Below are 17,477 nucleotides of genomic sequence, written 5' to 3'. Positions count from 1 at the left end.
GATTAAAGAGCTTTGATTTGATTTCAGGTAAAGTAAAAGATTGAATAATTATTTTAAGGGTGATTTTTAGAACACAAAGATTATGTCAGAAATATCTTACAGAATTTGAGTAATATTCCCCTTTTAAAAAGCATATCTTCAAAATCTTTTATAAGACTAATCCTAACAATTAATTTAGGAGTTTCCTACTTGTCTTCATGGAACAGAAATAATTGTGTTTTATGATTTACTGTTGGCATATTTTAGCTGTTTTTATCATAAGGCTATTCCCAGCAGCTATCTTACTCCCTAAACTTTCAAATCTCACTGTAGCCAATAGACTCCAACCACACTCTGTGCTCAATCTCAACAGCTGGAACAAGAGATTCACCTGCTGCAGCTAAAATAGATCAGCCATTAAAATGTAGAAGTTTAAATCATGGTTAGGTTCTAAAACAGTATCCCAAGCTTTGAATATCTCACACATGAACTGACAGGTCAGTCTAGGAGCGCATTAACCAGAGAAGAAGCCAAGAGGCCCATGGTAACTCTGGTGGAGCCGCATATGGGCTTTATTGTGGGACAGTAGGCTGAAAGATGTTGCACCCTTAAAACTCATTTGAAGTGGGAACGTACACTGCTAAGAAGAATTAACATCTAATAGAATCGTTAGGTTCATGTGTGTGTCTTGTTTCTGTTCTGACTCCATCATCAGCTATTTTGGTGTGCTGGCTCCTGTACCTTCTTTACCTCAGTGGAGGAGGTCAGAGTTGGAGTATGCAGCTGTGGATTCCGAGGAACAACAGCAGCTGATGGATGAATCAGAAGATGAGGAACAGGAGACTTCAGCTTCAGGTAAATGTCACAAACTCACAACAGCCTGCTTAATACCAAAAACAGAATTTCAAGACATACTTGATTTTGTAGTTGCTCGATCAGAATTTTACATCACTTTGAGTTAGGCAATATCATATATTAGAGGACAGATACGTTTTCCATTGGTGTTATCTGATATTACTGAAATGTATGTTTGGAGGAAAAACTGCTGATCTTTAGTTTGACTAGAGACCGATAACGGTTACTAATGTCTAAATCAGCATTTCTACTTCCTCAGATGTGCGTTTTATCATAGAATGTAGTTGGTGTGAACTAATCTATCTTTAATGTTTCAGAGGAAGTGATAAGAATGTTTGATTGGCTTTAAAAAAATATTTTCTGTTTTAAAACCAGTTTGAGTCCTCTGTACAACATAAGCAGGATACCAATAACTGTGACAGGTTGATGGAGCTTCTGGCGAGGGTTTACTAAAGTAATGTATTGGTAAGAGTCATTTAACCATAGTCACACTAGAAACCAAGCCTCCTCAGGACTTTAAATGATCTGGTAGATACTAGGTCTCATATAAATTCAATTCTGGGAAATCTATCTAGCAAACTATCTTGTCTTGATTCTACAAAGAGCAATTACAAAAATCTGGAAGATGTGTGTGAAAGTCTATCTGTTAGGACTAAGGAGGGTAGGTAGCAGTCAGGAACATCTGAATGGAAATGTATGACTGTCCTACAGGAGAATCTTTCATCTGAATGAACTCTTCACCCACCCACCCAACCAAACTTGGACACCTTAAAGTCCTGAACTTAGCTCCATCCGGCTTCCCATCAGGTCTGACAGCCTCCCTGTCAGACTTCCCTAAACACTTAAAACTGAAGCTAAACTCAACTTCAAAAAGAAGGAAAAATGACTGCACCATGTTATTAACTGACACACATCCTCCACACTTTGACACACAATGAATATAGATGCAGTTTACATTTGCTGTGCTTTGTTACTGAATAGCTACACATGCTGTATTATCTTCCCATTGAATGTAACAGAGGACAGAACCAGGGGATCTGTTACCCTAAAGGAGAAGTACTATGTCATCAAAGTAAGTGCATGTCTCACATGACTGCAAGGTTTTATTCATTGTCAGCTGATATAATCATTCCATATCATTCCTGTGAGCAGGGTTTGGTACGGTTTGTTGCTCCACTGGGACTGGTCTACTTTGCTGAGTACTTCATCAACCAAGGCTTGGTGAGCTCTTTAGTGATCTCTGGCCTTACACCTATCTCATTGCATGCTGTAGGTTTGTGTAAGATGTTAGAGATTATCAGATGCAACCATCATAAAGAAAAAAGGAGAAGTTTAAACAAAAAAATTACTACAAACATTAATATTCATACAAAAATAATTTTGAATTTTATTGTATTTGTTAGATAGAACTCCTGTTTTTTCACAACTTTTTCCTATCACACGCAGCACAGTATCGCTGGTTAGTAAAAGCATTTATTTTGTTTTATTTTAAGGCACTATTTCATTCAGATTAAAGGTTTTGCTTGTTCATCATTTGTCTTTGTGCTTAGGTACCAGACCCTATACCAGGTTGGTGTGCTGGTGTCCCGATCCTCTCTGTATTGCATAAAGTTCAGGAGAGTGTGGATTTTCTCCTTGCTGCAGGTGAGAAATGGATCAAATACATATCTGGAAGTGCATAAGCTGTACATGACTACTGCTACCCATAACTGTGCTTGTAGTTGGTTTAAGGTTTATCAAATACAGCAAAGCTTCATATGGTAACATAGTCTGCTGAAAGGAATTACAAATATACTTTCTAAATACTCAAAGTGCGAGAGCCTTGTAGCAGCAGACCAGCTCAGAAGGTGTAGTTGCTGAAAAATGACACCAGGCAGAATCTTTTCCTACAAATTTGTTGATAACTTGTTTATAAGTTATTCAACTCAGATCAAAATTGTGAAGATTTGATGCATCTTGATTTACTGTTGACTGTAGCAAACCTTTTTTTATTAGAGAAACATAGTTTTCTTCTTGTTATAATTAAGTTTCAATGGAAATTAAAGTAAAAAAATGAACAACACACTAATTACCAGGGCACACTTCTAAATTTGACAGTTTTGGCGTTTCTTACAGCAGGACAGGTAAAATAGAACCATTATGTCGTGTCTCGCTGGTTGTAGAATAAGACAAGTAAAACCTCTGACCTGGCTGGTGTCTGCAACCTTTACATTCCAAACAGCCATTTCTGTCCTCAGTCCATCTAAATAAAACTAATTTCAAGTCAAAAATGTCACATGACCTTTGGGGTAAAAGACAACTTCTAATTTCTATTATAGGAAATTTGTTGTAATTTTTAAAGAACCCTTTCAATTTTATTTCTGTTTTTAGGTTTTACAATGACAATAAACAACCATTTTGCAAAAGAGGGTGGATACATTTCCTTCTACAAAATGTTGATATTTGTGGAAAATTAAATTAAAAAGTCCATTGTTTCCAAGCTAATAAATAGAAAAATAGATCTAAAAAAATATTTCTGGTACTTTTGGTATCATTCTTGTCTAAAATTGAAAGCAGTTATTCCATCAAAAAAAACCTGCAATTTTTATTTAAAAACATTAGCTGGTTCCCTATTATGTTTAGCCGAAGTTCGAACAACTTGGATCCAATCACGCAATAAATGGAAAACACTGAAGAAAAGTTCCCAGTCTTACCCAGAGGTTTACCCTGAGGTCAGATAATGCAATCCTGAATAACATTCCAAATGCACTCTACAGATGTCAGTTCGCATGTTCACTTGTTGCTATAGTAGATTATGGGAAGATATGAAAAGTTATGAACAAGTCTGATTTGTGTGGGTGGAGAAAAGGAACCCAGGAGTTAGTTGGGTTTAGGACAATATAGTGAGCTCCTTCGGACAGTCAGAGCCGAAGTGATGTTTGAGGCCGACCAAACAGCAGAAGATCAGAAATACCTCATCATACAGGCAGGCCTGGAATTTTAAGACTGCATCTGATAATAACTGTTTTATTAATGATCATTTTAGCAAAGAATGTTAAATGATGTTGGACCTTTATTGCTGTAGGCTCATAAACACTTGACTGCGCCTTTGTGCAGTTCTTCTGTTATAGGACTGAAACTCTCAACTGTTGGTGTTACGTGTTTAGTTAGAACAAATTGCTTTCTTTTATATATAATAAAAACCAGAAATCAGAAATGCCAAGTTATGCTGTGGAAAAACCGTAAGAGCTGAGTGTCTTGGCTGGAGTATAAAGTGTGGTACAAAAAGAGTTGTGTTAGCTGTTTTTTTCAAAAGTTGCTAGAACTAAAGATTAGGACTTGTTTCTAAAACACAAACAAACCAAAAGAGGTGGAGCACCATTTTCATGGGTTCAGTGAATGCAGCGTGATTGGATGTTGAAGATGAGGAGTGGAGGTGGCTGGTTTTCCATTTATTTTCTTTTTACTCTGAGAAAAGGTTCATTTACAGTTCAGTTACTGTACAGAACCCAGTTTTACATACTTATTATGTGAGAACTTATCAGTAGTCAGAGGGTTTAACTCTTTCTGGTTTCATGGCAGTATCTGTGACTTTGTGTTAATGAGCAACACTCTGAAAGAACTTATTTTAAATATGTTGGCCCAATACAGGTGCTTACAGTTCTGCAGTTTCACTTTGTGTTTTGCAAAGACTCCATTTAAATGTTTAGCCCCTCTGCTGCTCTCTATCTGCCACAGGTGGTGAACGCAGTCTTCCTCCTGTTTGCTGTGCGCTTCCAGTTCCTGCCCAGCGCCTGGATTGTCTTGGTTATAATTCTCTATGAGGGTCTGCTTGGTGGAGCAGCCTATGTAAACACCTTCTACTTCATCAGCAAGGAGGTAACATCACCTGTCTGCCAGCACGTTTCTTATTTAAGAGTACGGAAAATAGAGGATGAAACAGAAAGTATGGACATTTTTACTGTTTTGAATCTATTTTTGCCATAAAAATGTATTTATATATACAGATGTGGACACATTTGTTGGCACTCTTGGTAATTATTGCAAAAAGTGGCAAATGAGTGGCCGTATGAGACTAAGATTGGGCTTGAGTTTGTATTAAACAGTTTCTCATACCCATTGGTGAGTATGGAAGAGGATCTGTGATGCTGTGGTCCTATTTCTCTGCCAAAGTCATTGGAAACCTTGTTAGATAGCATGGTATGTTGAACTCTCACAAATATCAGGAGATTTTAGAAAGATTAAATGGAAACAAGATCATCTTTGCATTGTACAGCAAAATAATAAGTTAAACATTATTCCCAAATAAATACATAAAATAAAATGGTTTACCAGACACAAAGTCAACCTTCTTCCATAATCATCTCAGTTGCAGAACTAAATTCTGTAGAGAACCTGTAGGCTGAGCCGAAGAGAAGGGAGCATCAGACAGGACCCAGGACTCATCTAGAGAGATTGTGTAAAAAAGAACGGTCAAAGAGAGATTTTTTTCTAAATTCTCAGTTTGAATTTATTTTTCAGCATTAAAAGATGCGTTTATATGAAGACAATACCTTTTTGTTCACATCCTTACCAGGGTTGCCAAACATGTGTCTGCATCTGTTTATACACACACCTCTGAAGTGTTTCCTGATGGATGTGTTTTCTCCCACAAACTGAAAGCAGATACAGAGAGTTTGCCATGGCAACTGCCAGTGTGGGAGACAGTCTGGGAATAGCTCTGGCTGGACTTGTAGCTTTTCCTGTACATAAATACTTTTGTTCCCTGTGAGAAGCTCACACCCTGGCCAGCAGGAAGAACAAGCAACACACTGGAGGATTCCAGATACAGTATTCCTCCTGAATTCATTAACACCAGTTGCTGAATCCTCAACAACTGAGAAGTCACCTGACATAAGAATCTGTTAAGCTTCCTACCCACAAAATAACAGTGAAAAGACCAATGATCCAGACTGACAGCTGGATATATAAGCATTTCTTCACTGAGACAATTAGCATTAAAAGTCAATATATCAAGTTGTAAGTACTGATTTTACATCTTCTAACATTTGTAACATAAAGGGGCTTTTTTTTTCTAATTAGTTTCCTTTTTATGAGGATCTCAAATGGTATACTGACCACACCAGTGCTTATATTTAGACATGGGCTCCTCCAACAGATGCTCATTTGAGGCCCTCAAGACTCGGCCATGTACACAAACATTTAAAAGATCACACAGATACAATGGGACCAAACCAATCAGAACTTTAAGACGCAAGCATTAAAAGTTTTAAATCAATCCTAAACCTAGTGGGGAGCCAGAGAAGGGATTTAGGTATCACTGTTATGTGATCCTTTTTCCTAGTGTTTGTTATGAGATGGGCAGCAGCATTCTGTAAGGTTTCAAAGGTGACTCAATAAAGACTGGTTTAGACTGAAAACAAGGAATTACTGTAATCCAGAAGCATGGACAACCTTTTCAAGGTCATTATGATCTAGCTTTCACTAGGAGCTGTAAGTAAAAGAAGCTTGTCCTAACCACATTGTTTATTCATTTGTCAAGTTTAAAATTTGAGTCAAAGAGCACACTGAGATTTCTAACAGTAGAAGTGAGAGAAGAATTAAGGCAAGCTGCTGTACTGTTCCCAAATACAATATGTTCAAATTTGTCCTGATTTAATGTAAAACAATTTAAGGAATTTTGAGCCAGTCACTGCTTAATATCTGAGATACAGACAGACAAAGAAGTAGTTGCCTCATCCCTGTCAGAATTTACTGGGAGATATATTTGTATGTCATCGACATAGCACTGAAAGGACAGTTTGACAATGACTGATCCAAGTGGTAGCATGTAAAGACAGAAAAGTAAGTGGCCAAGGTTGGAGCCTTGTGGGACGCCATAAGAAAGAGGGGCAGTAGAAGAAGACAGGTCAACAATCATTACAAACAAGGATTTCTCTGTTAAGTATGAAGCAAACCATTTAAGTGCCATACCTCGAATTCAAACATTGTGACTTAAACATGACAGAATTACTGTGTGATGCACTGTATCAATACTGCAGTGAGGTCAAACAGCACCAAGACAGTTGGGCATCTGGCATCGACATACCGCGCAGTATCATTGTGAACTTTTAAGAGGGCAGTCTCAGTGCTGTGATGGGATCTAAAACCAGATTAAAACATTTAAAAAAAATACAATTAGTTTCTAGAAAGGACTGCAGATGATTAAAAACCGCCTTTGTAAAATTGTGGAAAGGGCAGGTGAAACAGGTCTAGAATTTGAAAGTACGGAGGAGTCCAAATACGAGTAGAGGTCTGACCACCGTTGGTCCAACTGTATTAAAAAAAACTCTTGAAAATAATACTGATGATGTTTGCTAGTCCTGATGTAAGAAATGCTGCAGTGTAAAGTATGCACTTAAAAACTTTGATTTTCCTCAGTTAAATATGTTTACACTGAACAGTCAAGCTGGAAGCTCCTCATTAGATCAGTTTTACAGTGCCTTTAAAGATTAAATCCAGTTTTGTGTTTTATTACCAAGTGTAGTTTCTAAGGGCTATACACAGTCTTTCTATTTAAGCGCTCATCATTTGCTATTGTGCTATTTTAAACAGTGTTTTTTTGTCAAAACGTTTGGGAAGGTTTCTGTTGATGGTAGGGTGAGTGGTCCAATTGGAAGAATGAACCTACTGAACTATGGCATATACTGTTGTACTTGTTCTATTTTATTTGAGGGTACTGATAGAACAGATTATTTAGTGAAGTTGAAACATTGAAACATTCTACAGTCATTTATTACAAATGGGACCAGTAGTAATTTCAGGTGGATCAGTTTTAGTAATCTGGAAAACACAGAACTTTAATGAATCAAAATCTCACCTTCTTTCAACTTTGTTACTAATGATCATACAATTAGTTTATTACTCACAAGAGAACTGTAAATGAAATATTATTTAAGCACTAATAAACTTTTTAAAGATGTGCCTTGCTAGTTTAGAAATGTGTCTCCAAAATGAACCAATGTGCACAATCCTACTGACATGGAGCTTCCAGATTATGATGCCATAGCTGACATTTCTTATTTTTGTCAAGGTTTTTTTTTTTTAATCTTTTTTTTATGATTGTGATTTTTGCATGAATAAATAATGATTGAATTTTCTTGGGCTCTTGTTCTGCAGTAACCTTACACGCCAGTTATTGTAAATTATTTTATCTGGATCTGGGAATAAGAAAACTAAACCATGTTTCAGTTCCAAGTCTGAATCCAATGGGATTTACAGATCTACATGCTGACCAGGGTAACTACTGTGAATATTAGTGTTTCTCTAAGCGACATGTTTATTAGAGAAGGTTGTTTAGTATTGTGTGTGTGAATATATGTGACATACAGATAGTCAGAAATACAAAAAACATTGTTTATCCCTGCTGCTATATGAATAAATTTGAATACAACACAGACATAATGGATTTTGGGGTTGGGGTAAGTAAGAAAACTCAACCAAACAATTCAGAGCCAAAATATAAGCTTTTTTAATCTTTGTTTTCTTACGGCATACCGCAACAAACTGAAAAGGTCCAAGTCCTGTTGTACTAGTGTTCGAAGTTAACATTAGGTATATTCCTGGAAAACTTGGTATTCAATTATGTAAACGGTTGATAATCTGTTCTACTGGCAAATCGAACAGCGCCACAACTACGTGTTGCAGCTTTCTGACCACAACCATGGCAACAAATCTGTCTTTGAATTTCCACCATATATATATACAGGGGTTGGACAATGAAACTGAAACACCTGTCATTTTAGTGTTGGTGGTTTCATGGCTAAATTGGACCAGCCTGGTAACCAGTCTTCATTGATTGCACATTGCACCAGTAAGAGCAGAGTGTGAAGGTTCAATTAGCAGGGTAAGAGCACAGTTTTGTTCAAAATATTGAAATGCACACAACATTATGGGTGACATACCAGAGTTCAAAAGAGGACAAATTGTTGGTGCACGTCTTGCTGGGGCATCTGTGACCAAGACAGCAAGTCTTTGTGATGTATCAAGAGCCACGGTATCCAGGGTAATGTCAGCATACCACCAAGAAGGACGAACCACATCCAACAGGATTAACTGTGGACGCAAGAGGAAGCTGTCTGAAAGGGATGTTCGGGTGCTAACCTGGATTGTATCCAGAAAACATAAAACCACGGCTGCCCAAATCACGGCAGAATTAAATGTGCACCTCAACTCTCCTGTTTCCACCAGAACTGTCCGTCAGGAGCTCCACAGGGTCAATCTACACGGCCGGGCTGCTATAGGCAAACGTTTGGTCACTCATGCCAATGCCAAACGTCGGTTTCAATGGAGCAAGGAGCGCAAATCTTGGGCTGTGGACAATGTGAAACATGTATTGTTCTCTGATGAGTCCACCTTTACTGTTTTCCCCACATCCAGGAGAGTTACGGTGTGGAGAAGCCCCAAAGAAGCATACCACCCAGACTGTTGCATGCCCAGAGTGAAGCATGGGGGTGGATCAGTGATGGTTTGGGCTGCCATATCATGGCATTCCCTTGGCCCAATACTTGTGCTAGATGGGCGCGTCACTGCCAAGGACTACCGAACCATTCTTGAGGACCATGTGCATCCAATGGTTCAAACATTGTATCCTGAAGGTGGTGCCGTGTATCAGGATGACAATGCACCAATAAACACAGCAAGACTGGTGAAAGATTGGTTTGATGAACATAAGAGTGAAGTTGAACATCTCCCATGGCCTGCACAGTCACCAGATCTAAATATTATTGAGCCACTTTGGGGTGTTTTGGAGGAGCGAGTCAGGAAACGTTTTCCTCCACCAGTATCACATAGTGACCTGGCCACTATCCTGCAAGAAGAATGGCTTAAAATCCCTCTGACCACTGTGCAGGACTTGTATATGTCATTCCCAAGACGAATTGACGCTGTATTGGCCGCAAAAGGAGGCCCTACACTATACTAATAAATTATTGTGGTCTAAAACCAGGTGTATATATATATATATATATATAAATATATATATATATATACATATACATATATATATGTGTATATATATATATATATATGTATATATATATATATATATGTATATATATACATATATATATATATAGATATATATATATGTATATATATATATATATGTATATATATATATTTTTTTTTTTGTAATGTAGCTTGTTTTGTAACGTTCTCCAGTCAGACACTGTTCTGGTTGAAAATTAGACCGACAGTTGCGCGTCCCCCACACCGGAAGTTACGGTGGAGTGGCGTTGGCGAGCACAGCAGGACTGAACAGGCAAAGACGATACCGGGGGAGGGAGAGGAGCCGGTGAACAAACGGCGAAAGAGTCCACCGTCCATTAAGAGTAACATAAGTGTTTGGGTTTCAACATCTAGAAACACGGTAATTACGTTTTTGAAGTCCTGTCGTTTCACCAGTGGAATGTGTGCCGTTGTATGTCTTGCTAGCCAAATTAGCCAAGGAGAGCTAACTAGCGTTTGCGCCAAATGTGAAGTTAACCAGATGCTAATACTGCTAAGTGACAGCCGTTTATATCATCAGATTGACGTACTTTATTACTACAACAGGCTGTCGGACATAGGGATGTGTTTGCTATACACTGCGAGACATTTGTTCAGCGATTCAGACAAATTCCTGAACAAAATGGTTGGCTTAGTTCTCAAAGAATCAGTTGTTCTCTGACGTATTGATGGTGATGTAAGCTAACATGCTAGTGACTAGCATAGGGGAAGCTGCGCCCCTAGGCCTCGCATTCTTCAAGAAATAACGCCACTTTTTGTGCTTTTTTGTCTGTTTCACGTTGAAGACTTTAAAGTTACTGTGGTTTTATTTTCAGAAAGCAGATAGGAACTTGTGACTTCCCAACACACTGCTGGTTGTTTTGAATGTTTAAGTTTTTTATTTTAGATCTGAATTAATATCATTGTTTTATTTTTCCCCTCAGCTTTTTTAAGTCCTCACCTCCGTGGCTGAAGCAGATCCCCGGCCTTTCTCCGTGCGGGATATTGGCTCGGTTGCTTTGGGGGTGGAGTAGCCGAGTGTTGAGGGATCCCGGAGTGTTAGAGGTGAATAGTGTGAACACCTCTCTATGTGTGTGACAATGGGGGACATCAGTGACCTGGACCGACAAATAGAGCAGCTCCGACGCTGTGAGCTCATCAAGGAAAATGAAGTCAAAGCATTATGTGCTAAAGCCAGGTGAGTGCAGCTTGGCATGGAGACAGGAGTAACTGTACATGTAAATTAATCAGAAATCATTGATAGTCCTGGTTAAGCCGTATCCATATTAAAACATCTCAAGAAAAGATGATAAATCCTCTGTGCTTTGAAAATCTCAAACTCTGACAGCAAAGGAGTATATTGGGCATTTCAGTTCTGAAATATATCCACATTTTTTTAAAAGACTCAGTTGTGTAGTTAAGTAGCGCTGCATAATTTTAGGGAAACGTGTGATATGCAGTAATGTCGGTGAGTGTTGTGATAACAATATGACTTGTGAGTAATAAAGAATTCACAAGTTTTTCCGTCTTTCTGCCTTGGATTTATAGCCAACATAGAGCCCTGGTTGTGAGTAGTCTGTCCAGCTGCTGGGAAAAAAAAAGTTTTTATTGAAAAAGTTGCATCTGCCTGTTATCTGTTTTTGTCATTGAAACAACTTATAGTCACTTAATGACTTTAGCACCTTTTCACCTCTTTACGATCTAAAACATTTATGCTGCATTTAAAAAAAGGGTTGCTACACATATTACAGGCATAAAGCGCCAAAATGCATGGTATTTCATTTAGTATCTAGCACTTATAGCAGTCCTGGCTCTTTGCGGTATGCATATTGTGTATTGTGATAATGATAAACTCGTGATATTGTACAGCCTTATGCTAAAGTACTGCCTTATATTAAAAGTACACGTTATATAATTAAAAATCTGTTACTCCACAGTATAACTGTTTAAGTGTCTCAATATATATTTTGAAGACTTGTATGTTTTCCTTGTTCTTCGTCTTTGGATGCCGAATAGAAAAAGCAGACTTTAAATGAACAGGTTCAGACTGAAATCTTTTCAGACATATCGTTAAATATACAAGCAATGGGTGATTATGCGCCTAAAATGTTTTTCATAACTTTTCTACTTTTATTGTGGTGATATGAGACTGTTGTACAACAACAGTGTCTTCAGTCAGAGGCTTCTTCAGATCTGCTGTAAGACGGATCGCTACAGGAGATCCTTCCTGCCCACAGCCATCAGCATCTACAACTCTTTGAAGAAACCTTCATAATGAGCTACAACATTTAATTTCCCTTTGGGATTAATAAAGTATTGTTACAAGTCAGCTCAGTTTCTTTACCTTTAAATCTATTAGTGAGCCCAGTAACCCAGATTGTTTATTGTTGTAAAAATGACCCTTGCTCTTTGTCAAACAGTTAAATTCAGTTTTGCAAGTATGCTGTGAACATGTATTTTGAAACATAAATGCTACATTTATTTATGCTCTCAGTACTGACTGTGGAACTCAGCGTGGCTTGGATTAATACATGAACATCATAATGAAAAAAAGACCATTTATAAGTTGACTATGGAGAACATAGAAATATTATTGTACTTTATGGTTGTGAGACATTTTTATATTAACCACATGATATACTATTGTCAGTCAGTCAGTCATTTTCTACCGCTTATTCCATAGTGGGTCGTGGGGGAGCTGGTGCCTATCTCCAGCAGTCTATGGGCGAGAGGCGGGGTACTACCAAACTACTATTGTGCTCCTTTTAATTTGAGGCCACATCCGGATGTTTCTTTTGCATATTCCATGATTTAACTAAACCCTGAGATTAGTCAGTCAGCATCTGTTCAATGCAGTGTGAAAGTAGTTCTCCATCTGATCCAGTGGATTTCAGCAAAGGGAATTGTCAGTTCATCTAGTATATAGTTTGCCATAATATTGTGAAATAAAAAAACGTAAAACCTCAGCGTTCACCATACATCCACATGCAGATCACACACCCCAGGTGTCCATGAAATGCAGCATTGTATTTGGTGTCTTTCTCTGTGATTTGTGAAAATTCTAGATGGTGCCCAGAAAATTGCAGATTTTCATCAATTCTATGCAACTGTAAAAAAAAAAAAATGGTTTCAAATATCAAAGCATGAAATTCTAACTTTATTTTCATCTGAACATATTTTCAGAGAGATTCTAGTTGAAGAAAGCAATGTTCAGAGGGTAGACTCTCCTGTCACAGTAAGTAAACTAAACATTAGTTTGATTTTTTTTGTGTCTGATGTGGAGTCTTTTTAAAGCATTTTTCTTGTAGGTGTGTGGAGATATTCATGGACAGTTCTATGACCTGAAAGAGTTGTTCAGAGTAAGTTTTCATCTTTTTACCATTTGCTTCTGACCATTCTAATAGTTTTTCACAGTGAGGAGCTTTCTATGAAGTCTATTTTTAAGTGTCAGGAAATGATAGTGCGTGCCACTAATGTACTAGGTGTGTTTGCTGGAATCTGTCTGCAGTAGATGGACACCATGTCCAAGATACTGGAGGCAACATTTGGAATTATCTCAACTGGTTTCCTCACTTCAGTATTTAACAATAACTTAACCATTTTATGATTTTCCAGTATTGTGCAGCTCTACTGAGCTACTGCAACCTCTGACTGGAATAAAAGGAATGAATGCTTGATTTGCTTTTGCTTGAAGTTCAATGAGGGACATAATGTTTCTTTGAGTTGTCAAATTACAAGGGTCTTGTTTTGTGCCGGGTCCATTTGTACTTGAAAACCGGAATTTCTGACCTCCGAGCAGGAAATTTCAATTGGAATGCCCGCAAAAAGGGAATTACAAGTTGGAAAGTCAGGGCAACTGACCATTCCCAACTTCTGCATTCAAGATGGCTGCTGCTCACATCAATAGTTGTAAATTGTGCTTGCTGTGACTGTTTTTAGCAGTTCTTTATTATTTTTGCACCTTTTAGTCAGTCATACTCGTACTACTTTCAGTGTTTATAGGATGAGATGTTTGATAGCTGTTTATATGCACAAAATACTGCTTAGAGCAGTGTTATTGTCATCGTTATTGTTGTAAGACAGCTGTTACAGTTGCTAGCAATTCGAACGGAAACAAGCAGGAAACTGGAATGCTACAACTCTGAGAAAACTCAGTCGGACTTCCCAGTTCCGACTCCCGAGGTTGATGAAAATCAGTCAGAATACCTCCTTATTGTCAGCTCAGTAGAGCTAGCATCAAACTTCATTGGTTGGTGGATGTATTTTATTTTGCTCCCTATTACTACAGCTTTTAGTCTGAGATAAAGATCTTTTTTTTCTGAGCCCTGATCATTCATAGTTCCTGTATTTTAAAGGGAAGAAAGCTCTAGGATTTCTTTTAGGGCTATGAAATAAGCTGTAGTTCTGTCAGCTAGGATGCTGTTTTAAAGAAGATCACTACTGACTGCTTTCACAAGCCTTCTGGGAAGGGATTCAACCCCACCTTCCCAACAGTGGAAATGTGGGGGAATTCATCTGCAACCTTCTGTTGATGCTTCATGAATGGAGACTGTTTCCTACATGTTCACCTTGGTTCTTATACTGTCACATTGGAGCGGCTGACATGTTAAAGTAATAAGTGGGTCGTAGCATTGCTGGTTCTGAAGCACATTCTGTATGAACCCTGGTAAGCCTTTCTGTATAGAACATTCTGTCAACCCCTCATCTATAACAACTATTTAAAATTCCCAGCACATTATTAAAAGCACTATCCTTTTGTTTTTAACCTTCAAACAAAATAGGTTGGCGGTGACGTTCCGGAGACAAATTATCTCTTCATGGGGGACTTTGTGGACCGTGGCTTCTACAGTGTGGAGACTTTTCTTCTGCTGCTAGCTCTTAAGGTAAACACAGGGGACAAACCTTACTTGTGTGTTTGCCAGTACAGTTGTAAACATTTGGATTTCAGTTACAGCTTAGACAAGATAGATTAGTTCATTTATGCAGCATTTTCACTGTGCTTTCATTTCGTCTTTTAACCTCTTGTGTGTTCACATTAGGTGCGTTATCCTGATAGGATAACCCTAATCCGAGGAAACCACGAATCCAGGCAAATTACACAGGTCTACGGCTTCTACGATGAGTGCCTCCGCAAATATGGTTCAGTCACCGTGTGGAGATACTGCACTGAGATTTTTGATTACTTGTCACTTTCTGCTATCATTGATGGAAAGGTGAGATGTATTTACGGGTCATCTCTGACTTACAAGTATTTTATGGGAATGTTGTTGCATTTAACTGTTTGCTTCTGTTTCTAATACACCACGTTAATTTGAATGTTTCAGATCTTCTGCGTCCATGGTGGTTTGTCTCCCTCCATCCAGACATTGGACCAGATCAGGACCATTGATAGGAAACAGGAAGTGCCCCATGATGGACCCATGTGTGACCTTTTGTGGTCAGACCCTGAAGGTATCTGCAGGTTTTTACAAACTATCTTTGATTCCTAACATTTCAGACAAAGGTACTTCAGGTAAATTGTAGCTTAGGGATTTTGAGCTGAATTTACAACAACAGTCAGAAGGAAATGGTTTCCTGAGAATAATTTTTGTTTCTTTGATCTCAGATACCACAGGATGGGGGGTGAGTCCCAGAGGAGCTGGCTACTTGTTTGGGAGTGATGTGGTGGCTCAGTTCAACGCCGCCAACGACATACACATGATATGCCGGGCCCACCAGCTGGTCATGGAGGGATACAAGTGGCACTTCAATGAGACTGTGCTCACAGTGTGGTCAGCACCAAACTACTGCTACAGGTGGGGAGTCTAGTTGCATTCAACTCAGTGTTTTTATTTACTGGACAACCGGAGTTGCTGACACATCCAAATAATGCTTCACACTGTGGAGTAGCATATTGTTGATGCATATTTAACATTTATTGCAGTATTTCAAATCTGTCATTATGTTAATGTTCTACCAACACACTGTACAGCTGTTCTCCTAGTTAATCCAGTTGTACGAGCTACTTTTAACCAGGACTGCATGATATTAGAAAAACATGAATCTGCAATATTGTTAAATATGACATGAACAATATGGCTTGAGATTGACCAACATCTTCCTCACTCTGCTGTTTCTTTTCCAACATCATGGTGTCTCCAATGCTAGCCTCGGTCACTAAGATCCATATGATCTGTGAGCCAAATACACTGTGCAGAGTCCATCCAACTGGCCAGTTATAATATAGAAGCCTTGGAGAATCTGTGATATTGAGCGCTCTTATTATTAACATCCTACCTTGAAGGTGCTTCAATAAAATGCTGATTCACAGCGAGACCAAAACAAAGTGGATTACAAGCAAGACAAATAGAACTGATGTATATAAATGTCATGCATGCAAAGCTATTCCCATGTAATCTGAGGTCACTGTAAGCATGTACTTTTTGACAACAGTTAGCATGTTGAGTGCCTCAACCAAACACAGCCAAGCAGTCATACATGAGTTTAGTTTTGTAATAAATGGGCATCTTTCTTACAGTTTGAAGGAAAGGCTGAGGTTGGTTTGCAGTCTGTCAGACTAGATGTAGCCTTTGCACTTGTCCTGAATTTCTGAGCACATACATTATAATCTATGATGATAATCAAAGGAAATTTTAAAACGAAGCTCATTGTATCCATTTAAAATGACCAAACCAATGTTTTTTGTCCCCCCTGATAATCAGATGTGGAAATGTGGCAGCCATCTTGGAACTTGACGAGCATTTACAGCGAGAGTTCATCATATTTGAGGCAGCACCACAGGAGACCAGAGGCATCCCTTCCAAGAAACCAGTAGCTGACTATTTCCTGTAAAATCTTTAAATAGCCAGCCATGTGTCAAATTCTAGTACCATTTAACACCAAGCGACCTCCATCCTGCTGCTGGAGCATTCCTTCAGCCTGAACTCTACGCAGTTAGACAGAAAACCCGCCCGATCCTGCAAAGCTGTGCAGCTTCAGCTTGAAGAGCTGGATTTTTGCCTGATTGCCCAGTCCTGACAGAGCAGTTGCAGTGAGAGGTGGAAAGGCGTGGCAAATACTGGGCCAATGACTGTTGTCACTTCTAAGCTATATGAGGCTGACTCTTAAAGCCTTCAGCCAACCTCTTCCGCCTGATCCCCTCCTCACTATGTGTAGATACATCCTTGTTTTCAGCTCAACTCTTTTCTAGTGTTCTTTTTTATTTTTTATGACAAATATTGTAATTTAGTTTTAGAACTTTGAATGGAGCAAAGTCTTTTTTCTTTTTCAGAAATCTACAGCTGTAGGAGATTTTACAATTTTATCAGTTAAGGAATTCCTTTAATAGATCCATTTTGTTTGACTTTGTATAACTGTTGTTTTTGTCTGTCATCTGTTACGTGCGTTGATCTTTAACATTCTACGTGCTGCTGCTCAGCACCATCACAAATAAACGTCAGATGTGTAACCAACTCAACAAAGTCACAATGTTCTCTATTTTTCTCCTCTTAATTCATTTTAATCTCTGGATTGCTCTAGCTCTGTCAATTTTGATATGGTGAAAATAAAGTTTTTCTATCAATACTGATTTGTTGGTTTAGCAGTGATTTTTATGACCTGCAGAAAACATTCATGAGGTTTCATTTTAAAGGACCAAT

The 17,477-nt window shown here is 38.4% G+C and overlaps 2 protein-coding genes across 6 annotated transcripts in view; both read left to right on the top strand.

Moving 5' to 3' along the window:
• The window catches only part of LOC124863942 (battenin-like), a 29,876-nt gene extending 21,338 nt beyond the window's left edge, over window positions 1-8,538 (top strand). For 2 of the 5 annotated variants that reach the window (XM_047358515.1, XM_047358518.1), the window contains 7 exons: window positions 695-834; window positions 1,854-1,906; window positions 1,987-2,055; window positions 2,238-2,293; window positions 2,385-2,478; window positions 4,552-4,692; window positions 5,468-5,715. In XM_047358515.1, coding sequence (XP_047214471.1) covers window positions 695-834; window positions 1,854-1,906; window positions 1,987-2,055; window positions 2,238-2,293; window positions 2,385-2,478; window positions 4,552-4,692; window positions 5,468-5,584 — 670 coding nt within the window. In that variant the 3' untranslated portion in view covers window positions 5,585-5,715. Of the gene's footprint in view, window positions 1-694; window positions 835-1,853; window positions 1,907-1,986; window positions 2,056-2,237; window positions 2,294-2,384; window positions 2,479-4,551; window positions 4,693-5,467; window positions 5,716-7,971 lie in introns of those variants that run through there. The other 3 variants (XR_007037223.1, XM_047358519.1, XM_047358517.1) reach the window with 3 other exon arrangements.
• A 1,527-nt stretch (window positions 8,539-10,065) lies between these two features.
• LOC124864332 (serine/threonine-protein phosphatase 4 catalytic subunit B) lies at window positions 10,066-17,407 on the top strand. The gene is made up of 9 exons (XM_047359089.1): window positions 10,066-10,222; window positions 10,785-11,038; window positions 13,024-13,075; window positions 13,149-13,199; window positions 14,622-14,723; window positions 14,880-15,053; window positions 15,165-15,291; window positions 15,446-15,635; window positions 16,542-17,407. Exons 2-9 carry the CDS (start codon window positions 10,929-10,931, stop codon window positions 16,669-16,671), a joined length of 936 nt encoding a protein of 311 aa, XP_047215045.1. The 5' UTR covers window positions 10,066-10,222; window positions 10,785-10,928; the 3' UTR covers window positions 16,672-17,407.
• The last annotated feature ends 70 nt before the right edge of the window (window positions 17,408-17,477 follow it).

This window comes from Girardinichthys multiradiatus, chromosome Y, assembly GCF_021462225.1.
Source record: "Girardinichthys multiradiatus isolate DD_20200921_A chromosome Y, DD_fGirMul_XY1, whole genome shotgun sequence".
NCBI lineage: Eukaryota > Metazoa > Chordata > Actinopteri > Cyprinodontiformes > Goodeidae > Girardinichthys > Girardinichthys multiradiatus.
This window is presented reverse-complemented; position numbering and strand designations above follow the sequence as displayed.

Bases quoted from the DNA above. Each gene is read 5' to 3' on its own strand.
- LOC124864332 (XM_047359089.1), top strand. From the start codon at position 10,929: ATGTGTGTGACAATGGGGGACATCAGTGACCTGGACCGACAAATAGAG. The intron at 11,039-13,023 runs GTGAGTGCAGCT...ACATATTTTCAG, and splicing joins GCATTATGTGCTAAAGCCAG to AGAGATTCTAGTTGAAGAAA. The intron at 15,292-15,445 runs GTATCTGCAGGT...CTTTGATCTCAG, and splicing joins TTTGTGGTCAGACCCTGAAG to ATACCACAGGATGGGGGGTG.